Below are 23,088 nucleotides of genomic sequence, written 5' to 3' on the forward strand. Positions count from 1 at the left end.
TTAATTCTGGAAGAAGCCTCACTTTTGGAGACAGGACACAAGGAAACATTCATTTAATGTGTATTTTTAAGAGAAGATAAAAAAGAATTTTCTATGAACAATGTTCACCGGTAACCACTTCATTTTTTATCATAGGATGGTACCCCTATGGTTTTCTAAATTGTAACCCACAAAAGGTTGTTATCTTGTCCCAGTTATAACAAGGCAAATAGCTCCAAAGTCAACCGACCCCAGCAATTCCCATTTTCCAGTGGGAGACAGGGAGATGGAGGTGCAAGCAAAACTGATAACAACAAAACATCACAGTGGATCGAACTGTGTAAACATCTACTCTCATACTAAATGCATACATACTTCATAATCAAACTACCTCACACGTCTTAAGGTCTAACTGTTGGAAAGTTAGAGGCCCCTAACCACTATTCGTATATACACACTATGGTGTTAACCAGATAACCCACTACGAATGGATTTGATAGTGAAGGAAAACTGATGCCAGTTTATGCAAGAACAGCTGCAACAGCAAACATAAGCAACTAAAAATGACATTAATGATACACTAATACTAATAATTGGGGCATCTGCGGGTGGCTCAGTTGGTTAAGCACCTGCCTTCGGCTCGGGTCATGATCCCAGGATCCTGGGATGAAGTTGTGCATGGGGCTCCTTGCTCAATGGGGAGCCTGGTTCTCGCTCTACCTCTAATGCTCCCCCTGCTTGTGTGCTCTCTCACTGTATCTCTCTCTCTCTCAAGTAAATAAATAAATAAAATATTTAAAAAAATAAAAAGATACACTAATACTAATACTCATTCCAGGAGACTGTGAAGACTCCATGTGTGTACACAGTAGGAGCCAAGCAATGCTGCCAGTTGTGGTGTTAACAGCTGGACTTCTGGGGATTACACTAATTTTGTGTTCTCAGAATCTGGTAACATAATAACATGTTAATTTTATTTACAAATACCAAATTTTACTTTCTCTTCATAATTCATGTAGTGGCTTACTAGTATATACCCCATACATGTACATAAAAAATGAACGTTATTTGACTCTAAGAATAAAAACATTAGCCTGGTATTTTGGATAAGTTCTCAGTCCATGAGGAGAATGTTCAGGGTTCATCACAGGTTCTAAAGACTCTCCTTGGAGAAACTCTGAGGTAGGGCCAAATACCAAGGCCCATAGCTATATCAATATGACATGTAACAATGAAATAGGGAACCACCCAGGAACTGTCGTCTAAAATGTGACAAGACATTTTAAACCAATAGGCACCATCTTATAAGATGAAATTTTATGGAGTTAGTAAAGTTGAGCAAAAAGTTCAATAATTTTGTTAGTGGGTAGAGATGATGAAGCTGAGTATGACCATTTTAGAAAAGATTTTGACAGTTGCCATTTAAATAGCTGACCAGTGAAGAGTTATATTTTCTAACCCTAATCCGACTCAACTTACATAACATCTCTGAATACCGTACCATTTTTTTCTACTCAAAAATCTTCAATGATTCTGCATTTTTTACAAAGTATCGCCAATCCGTTTGAAATTTGTACAAAATGGACTTAGATCTGGAAATACTATCTGTTAAAATGAATTCAAAAAGAACTAGAAAATTTGGACATTACTGAAACTATTTAAGAAATTTTATCAATAGTTAAACTCTTCCTATATCTAAGAAATCATTTCAGGGTTATATATTATTCCAGAGTCTAAGAAAATAATCAGTTATTTATTGGAGGTCAATACCTTAATAATAAAATTTAACAAGAGGATTATAAGAAAGGAAAAAATACTGGTCAATATCACTCACAAACATCCATACAAAAATTCCAAACGAAATATTACAAACTAAACACAGCAGTGTGTATAAAGGATAAAACATTATGACCAATATGGGTTTATCCCATTAATTCAAAGGCGGGTTGCCATCAGATAATCACAATATAATCCAACAATCAGTATTACAGGCAAAATTCACTTGATCACCTCAAGAGATAATAGGAAAAGCATTTGATAAAATTTCATATCTATTATTTATTTATTTGGGGGGAGAAGGGCGGAGGGAGAGGGAGAGAGGGAATCTTAAACAGGCTCTATGCCCAGTGCTGAGCCTGACACAGGCTCAATCTCACAACCTTGAGATCACGACCTGAGCCAAGATCAAGAGTCCGACACTTAACCGACCGAGCCACCCAGGCCCCTCAATATCTATTAGTTTTTAAAGCAATCATAGCAAGTTAGCAATAGAAGAAAACTGTCTTAATCTCCTAAAAGTAATTAACAAATATCATTGTACTTCATGGTAAAACATGAAATCTTCCCCTTTGAGATCAGGAAAAAGACAGGATGCTCGCTATCATCACTTCAACATTTCACTAGAGGTATTGACCAGGCGGGTAAAGGTGAAAACAAAATACAAAATATATGACTTAGAAGGAAGAAATAAAATGGATAATATTCACAGATTGTCTCTCTACAGTCTATTGTTTCTACAGAAAATTCAAAAGGATGTACAAATAAAAATACATTAAAATTAATAACTTTCTGAAAAATAGTTACACAAAAATAAGATATTTACTATTAAGCTTCAAAATATATTTACATGTATTTTCAAATATTTTACACCTGTTTTATTAGAATAAAGTTTAAACAATTTCTTAGCTTCTATTAAAAAAGTAAATCATTAATTTAATATTTCAATAAGTTCTTTTATGACAGAGAAAACGGCAATTACTCTATTCTATTAAACTTACTATTCTATTCAATTCAAATTAAAATGAATTATTTGGTCAGCAAGAGCAGAAAATGAAGTGAGCCACACTTGACTGTAAGTTTCTGACAGACAGACAGAAGGTCTTGGGTAGGTTCGCCCTAAGAAAAAATCCAATGAGAGAACATTGGATTTAACATCCAGCAAAGAGAAAGAGAAAGAGACTACGTGGATAGAAGAAGGAAAACATTTCATTCTCAGGGTCAGTAAATGCAGGAATTAGGCCACGATGATTTTTTAAAAGGAAGTGAAAATCAAAGAAAACAACAACAACAACAAAAAAAAAAAAACAGGGGTCTAGTCTAAAATGTCAACAGCACCCAGTGGCAGGTGGCAGCTGCAGAGCCCTTGCAGACAGCGTCCAGCACTCTGGGGACACTTGGTGAGTGGTAAGTATTTCAAACCTTCAACTGGCCCATCAGCTAGAATCTGTTTTTTACTTAGGGCACTTGCATTTCCTTTGCTGTTCCCAGCAGCTTTCTGGGTGTCAGTTTGCATTACTATGGTTTTCACAACTGGGTCAAAAGTAAAGCTTCAGTGTCTAATTCAACACCATGCTAACGTTCTTTGGCAGTCATTCCTATGCAGAAATTTATGTGGACCATTTTCGGTCTGTCCTCTCCAATCTTACCATGCAAGCTCTGCAACAAGAATTATAAAAATTTTACATAATGTTTGCAGGTCGGAATGTGATTTCATATCAATAGTAGCATTTTATAGCTAAGAGCAAATTAGACTTAGGAGATAGTGAGAGACTAGCAGGTTACTTTTCTTTCCTTTTTTCCCCCCCAAGAGAAACTGTGAAACAACGGAACAGTCTGTGCTACATACATAATTAAAACAGATGTTCTCAATCTTAATTTTCATAGCTAATTTTGACAGCCAAAGAAATGCACTTGTCTTTTGTGTAGTCACCTATTTTCTCTCAAATGTGTCCTATTTCATCGCCCACTGGGATTGCTCAGAAAGAAAGGGGTGATGTGATGGGAGGTATTCATGCGACAGCAAGAACTCTGCTCTATTATTGGCAGGTCAGTGAACAGGAACCGCGAGCACAGACAGTGACCATAAAATCATTTTAAAGTCCGTACAGTCTAAGCATCTTTGTGCACTAACGTGGCAGATCACAGTTTTCACTGGCTTTCTGTGGTCTTCCGTGACAGAACCTTAGAAACCACAGAGAGAGGAGAGAACACTCTTCCTGTGCTTGGTGGTGGCGTTTGTCATTTTCACACCCATGTCAAGGCACTGTCTGATTGGCACCTAAGTTCTCTTCTTACACATCTGCCAACACCAGATCCGTGAAAGGCCTACTCGGCTGCAGTCGTGAGCCAGCTCTGCCTCCTCCCAAGACGGGGACAGTGCTGGAGCAACCTGATGGAGTGTCCCTGCTCTCTGCTGCCTCCTGACCACAAAGCCTGCTTCCTCTCCTCTAGTTTCCTTCCCCTCTGCCAGGGAGGGGGTGGGGCATACTCCAATCCAGAGTACAGATGGGGGAGCTCCAGGGAGCTCCAGTCCCCCGCCCCCAAGCATCCACAGTAACCCTAGTTGCTTCATAATTACGCTGGGATCCTCTGACAACTAACTCAAACATAGCCCATTTCCAGCCCATGTAGGTGATGGTTTCATTCTCCTCAGTGAAGCCCAGTGTGAGATGACCCAGTCTAAGCCCTAAGCCCTGTGACTGGTTCCTCTGTGGTGAGATTTGTCCTGGATTGCCATGGCCCAGGAAGCAACACTCTGGGTCCTTACCAATTACACAAGCCTCTGGCTTTGTTCAAGGCACAGTCATCAAGGGCAGCTGGCAGTGGCTTCATGCAGCCTGCGAATTCATGCAGCATTAGACGCCCCCCCCCCCCAGGAGTGATGCACAAGGAGGAACCACAAAGTCTAAGGGGCAAATAAAGCTCGTTCTCATCTGAACGATGGACTGTATTGAAGGGGCGTGATCCTGGGTAAGGTCGTTTGAGGGGATGGAAGGGGGACAGGCTGATATCTCTCACTGGGAAGATGGCCATGTCTTGGTTCAGGGAAGTTCCCTAGGGTGGGGTTCCAGGAAATGGACTTACTTCCAAGGAGAGGAGGCAGGGAATCAGAGACAAGCCGAATGGACTGGAACACAGAGTAAGGGAGGGAAGGGTGCTCGACACTGCAGAGAAATGTTGAACAGAGCAGATTTGTGTGGAATTCACACACAGAGCACGTTCAGTGAAAGTAAAGGCCAGGAAGGCTGTGGGCCAAATGGGTGCACAGCAAACCGAGGGCTTCCCAACAATTCGTCAGATCCGCAGCAGAAGGCAGGGTAGGCAGCCCAGCAGCTGGGCTCTCAGGCACTGTCTGGCTCGATATTCAGAGGTCAGGAAACAGGATCGATCTGATTCTTCTGAATAACTTTGGCACCAAATACTATGCTGGGTACTTGACATATGTTTTCCCTAATCCTCACAAACTTTCACACAACGGGGACACCAAAATTAACTCTACATCTCACTAGTCTCAGCTTTAAAGTCACTTTCTCAGAGTAGACTTCCCTGAGCCCATTATCTAAATTAACTTTCCCCATTATACTCTCTATTATCTTCTACCTCATCTCATGTCACTCAGCACAGCTTATAATTTGATATTCATGAGAGTGATTAAAGCTCCTTGTTAGCATACATTGTTTCATTTTATCTGCTAAATGTGTCCCCACAGTTTCTAGCACAGGGGCTCTCAGAAAATATTTTTGCTCCTTTGACTACCTGGAAAGGAATGCAATGCAGCAACCAGTGAATTGCATGTGAGCTCCAGAGGCCCTTGTGGGTTCAAAGTTTCACTCTGTGGACTTGTGGCCACTGCACAGACCAATGTATCTAAAAATCAGAATGACATTCATCATCACATAAATGAGATTAAACAAAAAAGATTTTACTTATTTGTCAGAAAGAGAGCACAAGCAGGGGGAGCGGCAGGCAGAGGGAGAAGCAGGCTCCCCACTGAGCAAGGAGCCCCATGTGGAACTCAATCCCAGGACCCTGGGATCATGACCTGAGCCGAAGGCAGACGCTTTACCAACTGAGCCACCCAGGCATCCTGAAGTTATTTAAAATAAAATTTAAAATTTAACATTGACTAGGGTTTTACTAAAATCTGGCAATAATATGAGAGATGAATTTTATTATTTTACTTCTCTGCTGGACTTCCAAGAAAAAAGAATAGAAAGAAATATGCCCTTGTGGAAGTCCATCTACTTAAACTCACTTATACCATTTCTGTCAGGAAAACTGTTAAGAGAGATTTCAATAGGTCCATGAGAAAAATAAGGCTTCCTTTGGAGTAAATGTGTTTAACTAATATACAGGCTTTACTACTGGTCTTCTCAGAGACACTAATGTGAAACTATCCATTACAGTTCTCCTGCGTGTGTGCGGGTTGGGGGGACAGTCAGGATGGGTTGACATATTGATACTAAACATATGGTTCTAGAGGCACCAATGGACTCCATTCCCATCCCCACAGATAGAACAGGGTTTGTCAAGTTGCTATTGTGTTCAGGTTAAATCAGTATCAAGAAGGATTTGATCAGCTCTGCAGTACATTCGATCGCACCTTCCTAATCCTGGTTGGATAAATCCTGGACAAAACAAAGTATCCAAGGCTGAGGAAATATAAACAAGAGCTTTTGAACAAGAGTCCCATCAATCACTCTACTGTTGAATTTACCCTGCATAGTAGAGGCTCTTTCAATTTCTGCCCAAGACTGGCTCATCTGAATTGATTGCTCCACAGACCGCTAGACGAGAATATGTTTGCATTATAAGAACTTGAAAGAGCCTGGGCACCGATGACATGGAAATATTGGCAGCACAAAAGGGTCCACATTATACTCCACACCTGACCTATGTTAATTAGCTCCAAAGAAGGCACTTGTATTCTCTTTTTAGGAGCAGGAAACTGAGCCCCAGAGAGGCCGAATAATGTTCTCAAGGTCATGTCACATGTGGTGGGGTCTGGATTTGAACACATGACTTCTAGCTCCCATTGTTTTCATGGAATGTACTGAGAGACTCTTTCTCAAGTCCTGTTCCCATGCCCTTTCTGCCCCCTCAGAACAGCTTGTCCCACTACCCCATGGTCATGCCACCGTTCACAAGGCCTTCTTTGATCATGCCCAGCCATGCTGTAGAGCTGGGCCATCATCCTTTCCAAGGAGTTCCCCAAGCCCCACACCAGGGGGCCTCTTAATTCTCTCTTAGCTGTGGCAGAGAAGGGCCAAGCCCGCATTGTGGCTCTTGCCGAAGTTATTTTTGGTATTTTGGGTTGCTCAGCAGAATCTCAGCTTCCACACCTCATCTGTTTTCTCCTCGTTCAGACTCCTGGCTCAACTCCCCTCTGCTGCTCAGGCTTTGTTAGGAGCCTCAGGACTGAGGGTATACATTCATGGCCGATTTTGTGATTATTATCCTCTCACACTTCCCGACCCCCCCTCCCCCACCACCTCCTCAACCTCACCGAGTACAGAGTGGGGAAGTGGCTGATGGCAGCACTGACTAGATTCACAGGACAACGGATTCTGTGAGCTCTCCCCAAACATCTTTCTTCACCTCCGTCTCCCCAAATGGTGATTCTCATGCTCAGGTTTCCCCAAGTGCTCTCTTGGTCCTAGGACAGCTCTGCCAGTAGCTCAGGATCTCTGTGGTGTTTTCACAACGGGGAGGTGCTCAGCGGCACAGAATGTCTGATGGCTGCAAAGCCACAGAAGAAGCTGCCAGTGCGATGAGTCGGGTACACACAGGTAGCAAGGTTGGAGGTAGAAGAGGAAGAGTGAAGAATGAACAGGAGCTCATGTGCACCCCTTCAGCATTTCCTGCCATAACTGTCGGCATCATCAAGCCAGAAACCTGGACACTTCTTCTCACCCGTATGGTCAGCCACCAAACACCAGATAGAACAGATCTGCACCCAGTCTGGGGCACCCATCCTCTCCATTCCACTCCCATATCACTGCCTTTGTTTCCCTAGCTGTTTTTTGCCCAGACTGATGTAAAAGCCTCCAAATGGGTTTCCCTGACTTCGAAATCATTCCTCTCAAATCCTCCTCCTCAAAGCCTTCAAAATTCCAATTACAGCATTTCCCTCCTTGAAATACTTTTTTGGTGCCTCAAATTGGCTTGGCTTGCAGTGAACATTGCAATCGCTTGAGTGCTTTTCTCCAGATTTACATTCTTAAGCTCAACCCATAGCTTTATCAATCAGAATCACTTGGGCATAGGACCTGGGTACACACAGTTTGAAAAAGATTCCTGGTGAATCTGATGCACCACCCATTTGAAAAATCACTGCCCTCCAAGGTGAAGGCCAAGCTGTGTCACATGGCATTGAAAGACCTTTATGAGCTGACTTGCTTCGACCTGCCTCACCAGCCATTCCCTATATCCACCTTAGACCCAGAGAATACTATTTTTTGTTTTTTTAAACCAGTTTCCTAAACTGGTATGCTGAGCCATGCCTCTGTGCCTGTGCTCTTACACACCAGGAAAATGACAACACATCCTTCCAGATCCGGCTTAAGAAGCATTTCTGTGAAATCGTCCCCATCTCCTACTTCAGACTTTCATCACTCCCTGCCTTGAGCTTCCATGGTTTCTTGAACATACCAGTCCAGAAATACAGTATTTTAGAGGGTTCTGATATTATTCAATGAGGTAAAAATCTCAAAGTCAAAATTACTCTTAAAAATTCCTTAAATCACTCATAAAGTAAGCAGTTTGTTTTAAACAAACACAGCAATACATGTATGTATGTATACACACACACAGAGAATGTAACTATGCAGTACTGCTGTTTAAACACTTTTTATACTTGGTAGTGAGCTCACATTATGGGCTTGTCGGGTCAGAGACCCCAAGGGAACAGCAAATTCGTATGTTCCAATCGACCCTCTTTTTAGGACATTTGGTCACCAAGGGGAATGTTTCAACTGTGTTTCTCAAGAGTGTTCCACAATAGGATTAGATAATATTTTGAATATTTGGGCTTCTTTGAAAAATACCAGGTTAGAGCATATCAAACAAATCCCCCTTTTAAGGGATTTAACGTGCTTGTCTTTTGCCTCCAGTGTGAATATGCAAAAAGAGAACACAATATATTGCATTTCCCAAAGTTATTTGATTATAGAATGTCATTTTCATAGAACTAGCATTCCAAAGAATACTCTGGAAAAAAATCTGCCTTCCTCATTCCTCCCTGCAGTTGCAAATGAGGAGCCAAATGAGACATGAGTGTTCTGGTTCTTACCCGAAAAGAAGGAGAGCAGACCTCATGACCTGGCATGGCCTGCATCTGGGCCATTTTCTGAAGGGACCTGAGCAGGGCAGACTGGGTGTGGCCTCGCAGCTCCTCAGCAGCCACCAAGAGAGAGGCAAGGAGGCCGGGACTTCAAATGCATTACTCACTTTAATGACAGAAGTGTAGTTATTAGGACAGAGCACTGTTTAGTAATTGTTGCCACTTATTCAGTTAAGCGATTCAAATAAATACATACGTTGTTCACTAACGATGATTTGCATTTATGTAGTTTTCTGTCAATTTGATGTACGCATTCATTTGGAAGATCTGGACACTGGAGGCTGTGGAAAAGTACAACTTAGATGCGCACAAGTGGTTAAATGTGGACTTATCCCCATAATCGTAAGTGCATCTGCAGTGTCAAGTGAGTAGAGATAAACTCTCAGGGGTCAGAAAAAGCTTCTATGTAGCCTCTGTGGTTAAAATGTGCCCTTCCAAAAAATATGGCCAAAAAAAAAAAAAAAAAAAAAAAAAAAGCTGCTTAGTGGTCAAAAGGAAATTAGGCCAAATTTAAATTGACTTATGCTCTGCACAGCTAACATTTTAATAAGAAGCACAAACCCAATGTGCTATTCGAATACTAAATTCAGATCGTGATGCTCTCGTTGACTCATGAGGTAAAAAGATCGCAGAGCTGTGTGTTAGGAACCCTGTGCCCAGCTTGGCTCTGTCGGGAGCTGGATGTATATAACCTTGGAAAAGTCATTTAATTTGCCTGTGCTAGAGTATTTTTCATTTGCAAAAAGAGAGAGAGTTGAGCTGGTTGATCTCTAAGGCACATTTCAATTACAAAATTTTGTGAATATGAATGGCATGTTGCTCTGATAAGATAAAGGGAGGAATCGTGGCAATTTCACAGGTGTTACAATACTCTGAACTACTTTGACTCACTGACCTATACTTTTTAAATAAATCTGATGTTTATTTTTTAATTAACTTTCTCCTTATGTGTTGTTTAAAAGATATAATTAGAAAAGTGTGACAGTAATCTTTTATGAAAACATATAAAAATAATAGACGTAGTGAGAAAGGGCTCAAGATATGATGAGAAAAATATTTTTATGCAGCAAATATAGTTTTCAGACCTTAGTTGATTTCTGAAAAAAATATATATACTAGTGTCTGATATATAAAAAACATCCAAGTGGGGACTCTGCCCTTTACTGTAAAGCACTTGCCATAAGAGCCAAAGAACAGGATTGCTTTTCCAATAGATTTATTTCCACTGTCTAAATCTTGCATATTGTGACCCTAAAAATTATGCGTGATCAAGTTTTTGTACAGGAAATTTTCTGTTCTTTTCTCCCTGGAAAAGCTTGAAACAATGATCACCTTAATTCCTTCTCCTAAAAATAACTTTAAGAAATCATATTCCTGTCGACATCAGTGGCTTCCTGGTAGTAATCTGCATACTTTTGGAATTGCAATGTACTTTTCAAAAACTTTTGAACATTAATATATTGTATAATTTATCAAATATTCAAAAGAGATAAGAAAGCTACAAAGTCTTCTTATGTCTGGTGTATTTATGACCTTTTGTAGCAATTTGCACATTTGGAGTACACAGTCACCATGAAGCATTAATTCATTCATCTCTCCATCCACATATCTATTCATAGCACGAACATTTCTCAAACTCTAGGCATGAACTTAGCAGGAGTTTTTCAGCCACTTTGATTAGATAAACTTGGAAGTAATCGTTTCAGAATTAATTTGAAAATAAAAAGCAACCAATGACTTGAAAATGAAAAGGAAAGAAAAGAATCCTATCCAAAAATAATTCCTAGTCTTTGGGAAATGAAAGAGGGCTAGAGGATCCCTCATTTGAGGGATTAAAACTGAAGCCCAGACTGTACAGTGTACGATTCTGGTCTGCTGTGGTCAGGGTAATGCTTTCTACTGATTGTTGACTTGGAGCATGCTATTTCTAAGGTAGGAAAATCACCATCAGTAACAGTGAGCCATAGGAATCAAATGCATTTCAAATAACACAAGCCACCTGTACACCAAGGAATAGAATTTCCTCATATAGTGAACATATGCTGCTGTGTTTAGGACCAGGAAAAAGAAAAATCCAGCCAATGACTTTTTTTGTGCTGAGATTTTTTCTCTGTGTGTGTGTGTGTTTCATTTTTAATGATTGCTTTGGGCCAAGGCCAAATGTGTAATTTTTCCCAATAGAGTTGCTCCCATTATCTAAAACTTGTATATATTTTGCATTTGATCAAATGTTTTTACAGGAAATTTTCTGTGTGTTTCCCCCCCCCTTGGAAAACTTGAAGCAATAACCACCTTAATACACTCTCTCAAAATCTGCAGTATTCACTAACTCAATTCCTCAGTCACTATACTCATTTTAGAAACCATCTCTCGGGGCGCCTGGGTGGCACAGCGGTTGGGCGTCTGCCTTCGGCTCAGGGCGTGATCCCGGCATTGTGGGATCGAGCCCCACATCAGGCTCCTCCGCTATGAGTCTGCTTCTTCTTCCTCTCCCAGTCCCCCTGCTTGTGTTCCCTCTCTCGCTGGCTGTCTCTGTCGAATAAATAAATAAAATCTTTAAAAAAAAAAAAAAAAAAAGAAGCACCTTTAAAAAAAAAAAAAAAGAAAAGAAACCATCTCTCACAAGTGACTGGTGATACTAAATAAATTCTGGTTTCCAGACTTCTTAGTTTGAGCTAATGAAATTTTGTGGGAAAAAAAGGTTTCTCTTCTAAGAGCAAAAGAAATAGGAATTTTTTAAATAAGCATTTAAAAATGATCTTTTAGGGGCACCTGGGTGGTTCAGTCGTTAAGCGTCTGCCTTCAGCTCAGGGCGTGATCCCGGCGTTCTGGGATCGAGCCCCACATCAGGCTCCTCGGCTATGAGCCTGCTTCTTCCTCTCCCACTCCCCCTGCTTGTGTTCCCTCTCTCGCTGGCTGTCTCTCTCTGTCAAATAAATAAATAAAATCTTTAAAAAAAAATAAAAAATAAAAAAATAAAAATGATCTTTTAAAATATACCTTTCTTTTCTTTAATCCTCTGCATCAATTGTTTCTTCTGCATTTTATTTTTCACAATAAATCCTAAAATAATCAAACTCTGACAATACCCATCAATTTAGGTATTCAAATTACTTTGATCTTTTGATTTTATCTAATTTCTCTCTGTATATGTATAATGTATATAATTATATATGTATATATCTGCATACATTTAGTTTTTGAATCAAGGGAGTAAAGCAATGATGCTTCCTATGTGTAATTAAAGAAACTCTAATATGAAAGAGTGGGAAAAGCTTTTGGCAAGAAATGACTTATGGCTATATCAGTTCCATGTTGAATATCATCAGATGATAAAGTATGAGATTAATTGAGATAAACTCTTTCACACATTATACTTCATTTCCTTGTAGCCACATGCAGAGCGGCAGTCTGGTCCCAATCCAGTCTCAGCTACGTGAGTCAGGACTCAGAGCAGATCTGGAGAAGTCCCAGTTCATCACATCCATCCATCCAACCATCCATCCATCCATCCATCCATCCATCCATCCGTCCGTCCGTCTATCCGTCTATCCGTCTATCCATCCGTCTACCCAACTAACTTGTCAGAAAGCCTTACTGACAGTATTAGTCATCATGCTAGCACTAAGGGTACACAGCATTGTGAAGAAAGTCCTTGTTTGCAAATCCTCAAGAAACATGAAGGTTTGAAAACCACCCAAGAATTTCAAGCATAACTTGCGGAGTCTCTAGAGAAAGCAGATCAAAATGTACCTAGTTGCACAACAGACCTAAACTCCTTCTACAATTCATTCAATGTGCTCTTCCCCCAACTAATACCTTTTCTAAGGAAATGTTTATGGACTATACAGAGAAAAGGAGGCATGACATTAATCTTCTCCCAAAACACAAAAGTTTCCACAAGCTTTTCCAGGACCGTATAAGTTGATCATGTGTACATTGAAAGCTGTCTCCCCCACACCCCCAAAAAAGGAAATCTTTTTATATTGCTTAAGACTAGGATCATCTAGGAGATCTCACCATTATGTCTACTCATTCCAGGCACATTTTGCATTATTACTAGCCTCATCTTACATGAATTCCTGAGTAAATTTAATATATTTCTGGTTCATAAAGGCCTGGGTTTCACTAAGAATGAGAATGTCGGAGTCATCGAAATGAAGTGCATTAACGTTAAAAAGATTTCTTTTCCATCCATGTTGATGCAAATGTTGGGTATTCATCCTTTCAGATGGCTATGTAATATTCCATTGTATATATGGACCACATCTTCCTTATCCATTGATCTGTTGAAGGGCATCTTGGCTCCTTCCACAGTTTGGCTATTGTGGACATTGCTGCTATGAACATTGGGGTGCATGTGCCCCTTCTTCTCATAAAAAAAAAAAAAAGATCTCTTTTCCTCTCTGTGGCACTTTAAAACACTTCCTATTACTGGGATCAAGGGATTCTAACTGGAGGTATCAGAAAATGTAGTCAAGTAACATGGTTCTGAAGCCTGACAGTCTTGGTTCAATTCTGGTTTCTACAACCATTTGTATGAGGTCAGGGATGAGTCACTTAACTTCTAAATATTTCAGGTTACTCCATCTTTGATAAACGGAGAATAGGAATAATTATAAAAAAAAAAGGAATAATTATAGTACCTAAGTTTCATAAGGTGGTTTTAAGAAATTAAATTATATAGCCTGAATTAAATGTTAGCCATTACTGTTATTTTCATCTTGGACAAAAACACTTGTGGAGTGAGGGATATAGAACTTGATTTGTTACTACTTTTGGGGATGTTATAAATTGCCATTCTGCTAGTGAAATGACTCAAGCAAGGAAGATTAATTGCCTAATTTGAGCATTTTAATAAATTAACATGGAATTAAAACCCAACAAACCATCTCTAAAGCTTTCTCCCTTGGGCTTTTCCTAAGGGGATGTTTTACATACCTTGGCACTTACACCAATGGCACATCGAGAGACTCTTCAAGTGAGTTCAAAGTGCTTCACCCACCTTGATGTTCACAGGAATATTAATCAATATTTACCAAGCACCTATAGGATATGCGGGATGATTGTCTGGCTTTCCTGTGTTTCCTGAGCTTTGTAGACAGAAAAACAAAATCAAAAGAAGACTGTTATGTCCAAAACCCTAGGGGGGGGGTCAAGATCACAAAGAAGCATTTGTTCCTGCCACTGCACTCCTAGAGGCTAGAGCTCTGTGCCTTAAACCACACACCATCACCTTGCATTTCTATTTATCAAAGTTTTTAAAGACCCTTACCTCTTCATCTCATCTGTTGTCCTTTATCTCCTAATGGTTATACAGCTATATATTATGTTATATATATTCATACGGTTCTAGGAATCAAAGTAAATATTGAACTTTATTCCAAGCAGGACTAGGATTTGTTCATAAGACAGCATGGTGATAAATTTCACTTACTTACTGAAGACATAAGTTGGAGTATAGGATATGCAGATAGCATGAACCTTTTATATGATTTACACTTTCACTAAAAGAAATGGTGATCATGTATTGGTTCTTTGGGGTAAAAAAGAACTTTTAGTAAGACCACCAACACAACAAATTTTTTAATTAATCTGTCTTTCAATCTTAATACTAAGAGGTTTTAAAGAAAAATTTTCTGTATAAACTCATTGCGTTCCTGGGTATAGTAAGGTATATGTCATTAACTTTTATAATTTGAAAAGTCATCTTTCTCCCATCTCTGTCCCTGATAAAGAAAAGAGTTTCATAAATGTAAAACAGCCAGATCAATTCTAACAGAAATGGTTGCAAGTCTTATTGGTTATTTAAATTTTCCTAATCTCTTTTTAAGGGTAAGCATCTGGAGACTCTCTTTTTGCTAACCACATTCAACAAACATATCAAAACCATCCACCTTACTACCTACAATTTTAAAAGCTACAAAATCTATGCCTATCCATTACGCATGTGTACTTTTAATGAGCGCAAGGCTTGGACACTTCGTGGCAGAAACTAAGAGATTGCAAGAGTCAGATGTTATAGTTTGATAATCATTCCAAAAAATTCATGCTCCGTTAAACAAGATCCAACAGAGAATCCACAGCCCACAAAATCTATACACAAGGCCATATGTCTTCTGCAAATATTCTTCAAGGATATAGCTTCCAATAAAGATGTTTATCAATCTTCCAAAAGTATTATTTATTTTTTTAAAAACCCTACTAGTGCAACTCAAGAAACAGCCAGTCTTCTGATCAATTTCTAGCTAACTGAACAGACAAAAAGACCCAGGTTTTGGTCTCGACTCAGAAACCAGCTTGAGTGAAGCAAGGCACCTTTTTCACTCTTGTGGATCTTAATTCCCTTCTTTGTGAAATGAGAATTTGTGAGATGACACCAAGTTCTGTTCCACATACATAATTTTGTGTATCTTACTTGGTGATAGTGTTATTTGTAAGCTCTATGGAGTTTACAAGGACTCTCACACCAGCAGTCTCATTTGATTCTCAGATCTGATTTTCAGAAGTAGGTGGAGGAGTTAGCACTGTTTCTTCTTACGAGCAAGTGAGCTACTTTTGATATCCAGCAGGATTCACTAGAGCCAGTAGGATCTAAAGCATATTCCAGAAAGATTTAGTTTTCAGGAGTCAAAATGAATACTCCATAAAAAAAATTTTTTTTGAAACTGTCAAAGCCTTACTTAAAAGAAAAATCTTTAAAAACAAAGAAAAAATGTCATGCTTTGTGCTTCTGTTAATGCAGTCCTCAGTTGAGGGACATCATGCTGCTTTTAGGTTGAAAATTAAATTTAGTTACCATTTGATAAATATCTCTTGAGTGAGGACAAGTTTCCTTCAGGTATTTGAAATTTTAAAGGAGCACTAGGACTGAGGTAAAATTGAATTTTTGGGTCTTATTTCTGGAGCTCATCTTTGCAAAATATTTTTATATAAATTTGAAATTAACCAGTAAAATAGTTTACAAAGAGGAGAAAAGGGAGCTGAAAAGAAATATTCTGAATGCAGAGTGGAATTCTGAGCATCTCTGATGTGTTGTCAGCTCCTTAACTATAGGAAGACAAAGAAACAAGTTCTCAAAAATATGTCTCACACTTTACAGCTAATAAAATACAGCAACAGATGTGAAAGAATTTCATCTTTGCAAGCAATCCTATAAGGCCAAAAAGTTTTCTCAACCAAGCTCCCAATTATTCTTCATCTCAGAGTTCAAGGGATTTCCTGAGTAAATAAGATCCACAGGTTATTGAAAGACTCGTTTTAACTATCTATCTGACCTCTTTCCTCATCAAAACCATTTTGATAGAGAGGTAAGAAATAGAAATAGTACACTATGTGTGTTTGCTCCCTTTCCTTCTCTCTCCCTGTGAGTTACCCACACCTCTTCTGGAACTGTGAAGAATATAGCCAAAGGATGGGGACCACAGCAAGGAAGGAGGGGAAACAAGATGCCTCAATCATCTAACCAGGTAATTACCAGCTGGCTGTACCATGTCATAAATAACAAAGTCCATATTCGAAACAGAGCAGACTGTGAAGACTTGATTTCACAACATTTTGTCAGTCTGAGTTTTTATTCATAACAACAGTTCCTGTGGCCATTATAATCTGTATTTAAGAATCTGAAACTATGCAAAGTATCATAACACGTATTTTTTGTCTTGATGTAGATGCATTCTATTCTTTCTACTGACATTTAGTAATTCATGTACAGTATAAGGAAAATTCTCAAGCAGAATTCTTAACTAACCAGAATAGCTCCCTTTCTGCCCGGGGGGCGGGGGGGAGAGTTTCATAGAGATTTGGTATCAGGATATTCTATTTATAATAGTTTGGATTTTAATCTTTTGGGATATGTGCCTTTTTACTATGCAAGTTCCCAAAGCCTCTCACAGTGCGAAGTCATTTTCCCTAAAGTTCTTTATTTTCTCAATTTGGAATACTGCCTTCAAAGGTGTTGGACTAATTTTATTTATTTATTTTAATTTATTTGTTTAAGATTTTATTTATTTATTTGACAGAGAGAGCATGAGCGGGGGGGGGGGGGGGGGGGCGGCAGAGGCAGAGGGAGAAGCAGGCTTCCCACTGAGCAGGGAGCCCAAAGATACAAGGATCGGTCCCAGGACCCTGCGATCATGATCTGAGCTGAAGGCAGACACTTAACCAACTGAGCCACCCAGATGCCCCTGGAAGTTGGACTAATTTTAATTTCCCCTTCAAAGAAGAGGAAAACTACATGCATTCCATCAGTTCATTGACCCCCCGACCTTTGTGAAAACATGAATATTCAATACATACCTAACAAAAAGTAATTTCTACATCTTAGTTAGAATCAAGCAATTTTGTAATGAGTATAATTCTGAATAGACATGAAACAATCCATAAGCATGACAGTGGGTCAATCAAGAAGAAAGTAGTCTAATGCCAACCGTCATTAAACATACAAAAACCCCTCGATTCATTAATATCTTACAAATTCACAGCTATTCACAGCTCAAAATCAAATTAACCTTTTCTACCTCAAAAGAATTCATAGGCCTTAAATATGAATGTCCAAAGTTATGTGACACCAGACACCAGCATTAGTTCTGATTTGATGTCATTTCTCTAATCAATAAAAAACCAAGACAGCATTCCTGTCATTCACCCCAACGTCTCAGCAGCAAGCTTAAAGAATTTGAAAATAGACCTCTCATTCACTTTTCTATCCACAGATTTTTCTATCCATACAATTTATATGTGAGTGTCTCCAAGAGCAACTGAGGAGGTGGGTTGTGATAAACTTATACACATTTTAAAGCTAACACATCAATCAGAGGTTTATGAAGATGGTGGCCTTTCACTTATACAGAAAGCCAAATATGAAAGGGCAGAAGACTCGCATTACTTTTCGACTTTAAACTTCCTAATAATTATTAATACCACTTTTTATTTCAGTGGAGAAATACAGCTGTCAAGCTATGGTTATTTAGAGTAAGATTCAAGCATAATCACATATGAATTTTATGCATGTTTCATCTTTAACTGAAATCAGAGAATAGCAAAGGGGGGGGAAGAGACTGGTCCTATTTAATAATCCTTAAAAAAAAAAGAAAAGAAAAACTGAAATGATAAAAAACTACTAGAATGTTTCCGCTTCTCAGGTATTACGTTTTTTATAAAAAAACTATTACAAAGGATCTATCAATCTATTAAATTAAGTATCTCACAAATGGATTGTACTGTAAGTTTAAAATGACTTGCGTTAGAATCTCAAATGCCACCTTCAGTACCTGTGAGAAGGCATTTTCTGAAGCATAATCATATACGAAAACTGCCACATTCACTCCAGGCTGTCCCGATATAATGAGTAAACCAAAATATGGAACTTACCTTATTATAAACAAATGGCAAATTGCAGGCACTTTTGAGCTTGCAGGTGTCTAGCATCGTTGATTAGAAATAAACAAAACATCTTTCATTCCAGTGAGACAACTGCATATTCAGACTTGGCTTTCTTTCCTGAATCCTTACAAGGGAGGCTGCTCACCTCCAAGGGATAGTAACAGCCTCTTCACAGAGAGCACTTGCTGCTCTGAACTGCAGCCACTTAGAACGAAAGTAAGAGGAACCCGTGATGCTTAAATACCATGGCTTCACATTCACAGGATATGACTCAACTCTCTCTCAAACCAGTAAGGATAGAATTTCTCCTCACCAAACTGTCAGATTACGTAACAAGCATCACATTTGGGGGCCGAAACTGTTTGCAAACTAAAATGTAAACATTTCCCCTCGTAAATCAAACATGCATTTTTAAAGTAATTAACCTCTTCCCCGTGGCACAAGCCACAAATGGAAATGAGAATTACATGGCACAAAGAAACCTCTCCTGCTTGCTCTCTGCAGGGAATTAATGTAATGTTATTAAATGTGTGTGAACTTGCTAGCACCGTCCTTACAGAGATTTAACAAAGAGGCACACAAAAGTCACTAACATTCCCATCAGTTCGAAAACAATGTGTAGAACGAAACTCTATTTTAATATTCAAGAAATGGCAGTTCTATACAACACAACAGAATCTCCTTCACGAAGTAGAGAATGGAAATAGATCTTTGTGGTTTGCTGTCGCCGATTCCCACAGAAATCCTGTCCCACGCTGTCATTACCTTGTGAAGCTTGCTCTGCCTACCTCTCCAACTCAGAGCCCTCCTTTATCTGTTTTGTGAACATTTCTAAAGGAACATGACTAATGACACAACTCCTTTAGTAAATGTGGCAATTTTCTATGCTTTCTCCACCACCCACTACCACTTAACACAGAGCTGTGTTAAGCTTGATCACACATTGAATTATTATATTTATACACCTCAGTCAATGAATATTATAGACTTAGATCCTCGAAGAAAAATCTACTACATAAATTCAATTGCCATCGGCATGATCAAGGACAAAAAGATGAAAAAGCACATTTATATAAAGTCTCATTTATAGCAAATTGAAACCACATAGACTAGGACTGTGCGATAGACATGTACGATAAGCCACATACGTCATTTTAAACTCTTAGTGGTCATGTTAAAAAAGTAAAGAGAAATATGTAAAATTAATAATGCTTACCCCAATATATCTACAATATTACAATTTCATCACGTAGTCAACATAAAAACTATTCATTATTTTACAATTTTTGAACTAATCTTAGAGATCCAATATGCATTTTACCTTTATGGCACATTTTAATTCAAACTAACAGCCATCAAGTGCTCAATAGCTATATATGGTTAGCGGCTACTGTATTTGGCAGCATAGGTCTAGAGTTTGGGGTTCACTCTTCATCCTCAACTTGCAGGTGAAACATTCTCTCCTCAGAGGTCTTCCCTTACCACCTTAGCTGAGACAACCTTCCCTAATTACTTTCCATCTCATGATCCTTTTTATTTCCTTCATAGTGTACCACAGCCTATTTTCTCCTTTATTCATTCCTTTACTTAATTACAGTCTGTGGTCCCTAACAATAATATAAGAAACCTGAGGACAGAGATCTTATAGTCAGTATTTTATCCCCAGCCTCTGACATGGTGATGAGTACGGAGTGGAATTTAATAAACATTGTTTAATAAATAAAATAAACAAAATATAGAATTTAGGCTGCAGTTTGGCAAACAACACAATATTTAAAAAGGTGTTCAAAGACAAGGTATTTATTGGGATGCCTAGATGGCTCAGTCAGTTAAGCATCTGCTTTGGGCTCAGGTCATGATCCCAGGGTCCTGGGATCAAGTCCCGCATTGGGCTCCTTGCTCAGTGGGGATCCTGCTGCTCCCTCTGCCTGCCACTCCCCCTGCCTGTGCTCTCTTTCTCTGACAAATAAATAAATAAATAAATAAAATCAATCTTAAAAAAAAAAAGACAAGATATTTATCATAGAAAAGATATCACTGAACTTTTAGCAAATATAATGAATAACACTTTTCCTGAATAGGGAAAATTACGTCTTTTTCATAATGTCAATGATCTTCAATCTATAACATGCTTTATTTTCATATACAATAGTATAAGCAACATACTTGTTTCATTATTCTAGCAAAGATTTGGAAAGATACTTATAAGAATACTTTGTTCCTTATAAGATAAATCTGGATACCATTAGGATTTCTATTCATCTCCTACTCACAAAAACATAAAATATTATCTATAAGACATTTTTAGGAGACACTGATATATTTGCTTGACTGGCATATATGCCTCCTCCTTCTGGTATCATCATCCTGATTTTTATTTGGCAAGTCACCCATCTGTCCTTGCATGCTGACCTGGCCCCAGAAGTGGGCATGTGACCCAGACCTGACCAACCAGTGTATACGATCTACAGAACTGCAGTGATAGGGTCAAGGATGGGCACATAACCAGAGCTGGTCCACTGACAGTCAACACTCTACTTTTGCTGAGAATGTGAAAGACATTGTTAAGTTTATACAACGTAAGCCTGGAACTGCTGGTTGACACACGTGCTACCACCTGGGGTGAGTTGTCTAAAAATGAAGCCAATCAAGAGAAAAACAAAGTTGAAGATGTGAAAGGCAGATTCCTGATGCTATTGTAGTTCCTAGATCTGGCCACACCATTAAGTCACATCTGCTCTCTGTTGCGATGATGGATATACTAGAATATTCACTGCAAAATTGTTTTTTAATAGTGAAAAAATGGAAACTTCGCATGAATAACAGAAGGGTTAAAAAAAAAACCCATGGGGTCACCACGCCAAGGAATATTATGAAGTTATTAAAAAGAACCAGGTTATCTAGATGTGCTACCCTGCAAAGCTCCCTAAAAGACATTATGAAATGATACGTTGCGGAAATATACATTACCCCAGTTATGGGTACGTGAATTTTTACATGCAAATTCATAGAAAAGAACCTGGATGGACTGCGCACCAATTGTGGACAAGCCATTATATCTAGGAAGGATGCTTGAAATAAGGAAGTGATGGGGGACACCAACAGATCCAATCATTTAGCTCAATGTATTGCTTATTTCATAAATCTTACAAAAATAAATTCACATATTCTGTAGGTAATTTGAAAAGAACATGCTACTTTTAAAAATGTTATCACAATTTGATATTTTATGTCTATATCTTACTATATTATTCTCACTCTAAGTGGACTACTCTTTATTATTATTTTTAAAACAATGTAACAAAAGTGAAAGTGCTGTTCTCTGCCCCACTCTGTCTTTTGCTATTTATTATTTTTAAATTTATGATTTGTGTTTTTAATTTAAAAGTCTACTTTTTTTCAGTTATTTATCTTTATTTCTTGAGCCAGAAATATGGTGAAGAGTAAGTGTTCCTCAGTCATTACTGCTGAGGCGTTCCCAGACATGACGTCAGATTGCATAGCTAAGGGGTACCTAGGAGAACTCCTATTTCTAATGAGCACTTCAGCTCCACATTTCTGGAGCATGTGCTGGGTGCCTGTATTGTGTTAGAAAGTATGAACAAGCAGTCCACACAACCAAGAAATATACAGTCTAATTGATGGAAAAAAACTCATAAGCAGGTGATGATGATGATGATGATGAAATGAAGAAGTAACCGTGTGCCGGAAACTGTGCTACTTCATTATTTATTAGTGGTTTAAATAAGATGGAGTAAAAGTTACTGTAAGAGATATATACCAGGTGCTTCAGAAGCAGGGAGAAGACAGTATGTTATCACCTTTACCCCAAAGATCATTCAAAACATGAAGTGGTCATGTTTGAGGCAGTATGACCTGAGCGATAGCAAGACCTAGACCTGCTGTTTCTATTTTCCCAAACAGCTCACACATAAATTAATACTAATTTAGTTAGAAGATTAAAAGTAACTAAGGGCTGGGTTATTTGTTTGGAAAAAACTGCTTCCTTGGGAAACAACTTCATTTTTATGACCGGTGATCCAATCAAATAATGACATTTTCTTCATTCACTAGAGACAGAGTTAAAAAAAACAAAAGCCAATAATAGTTCTTAGGAATCCTAAGAAAGGGCATATCTACCTGTATCAGATTATTAGTAATTTATAACACTAAAGTTAAAAATAAGCTCTTGTTCCTTGAAGAAATCCACTGGTGAACACATTTTGTTTAGGCATCCAAACGTATGTCTTTTGCAAATACGAATGTTCACATTCTGTTTCTGTCAGTGTAGGTAGGTAATATCTATAGTTTCATGAAAAAGTACAGAATATGAGAGTACTTCCTCTTCACCCAGGAGGAAGAAAAGACTGTTTAATATATATATATATATATATGAGGCAGTCTCAGAAGCAAACACAGGCAATGGCTGTTCAAACACTGGGGGAGGGTGATCCGGGCTGGTGGCATATCCTTCCTCTTGTGGATCTGTCTCTCCAATTCCATTAAACCCAAGTCCAGGAGTAAAATGCCCTTCTGATGCCCAAGCTGCTTTCTGATTAGCATGTGGTATCCTGTCAGCATGCCTTCAGGGAGAACTTGCTGGA

At 38.7% G+C, this 23,088-nt stretch overlaps 1 protein-coding gene across 19 annotated transcripts in view; it reads right to left on the reverse strand.

Moving 5' to 3' along the window:
- Positions 1 to 23,088, reverse strand: part of MCTP1 (multiple C2 and transmembrane domain containing 1) — a 564,253-nt gene that overhangs the window by 311,697 nt on the left and 229,468 nt on the right. For 3 of the 19 annotated variants that reach the window (XM_048220973.2, XM_048220975.2, XM_026498604.4), the window contains exon 1: positions 18,473 to 19,373. The exons of 12 other annotated variants lie outside the window; for them this stretch is intronic. In XM_048220973.2, coding sequence (XP_048076930.1) covers positions 18,473 to 18,529 — 57 coding nt within the window. In that variant the 5' untranslated portion in view covers positions 18,530 to 19,373. Of the gene's footprint in view, positions 1 to 9,049; positions 9,207 to 9,296; positions 9,382 to 18,472; positions 19,376 to 23,088 lie in introns of those variants that run through there. 4 more of the 19 variants (XM_044384006.3, XM_048220974.2, XM_048220977.2 and 1 more) reach the window with 4 other exon arrangements.

This window comes from Ursus arctos, unplaced genomic scaffold, assembly GCF_023065955.2.
Source record: "Ursus arctos isolate Adak ecotype North America unplaced genomic scaffold, UrsArc2.0 scaffold_5, whole genome shotgun sequence".
In the NCBI taxonomy this organism is placed as follows: domain Eukaryota; kingdom Metazoa; phylum Chordata; class Mammalia; order Carnivora; family Ursidae; genus Ursus; species Ursus arctos.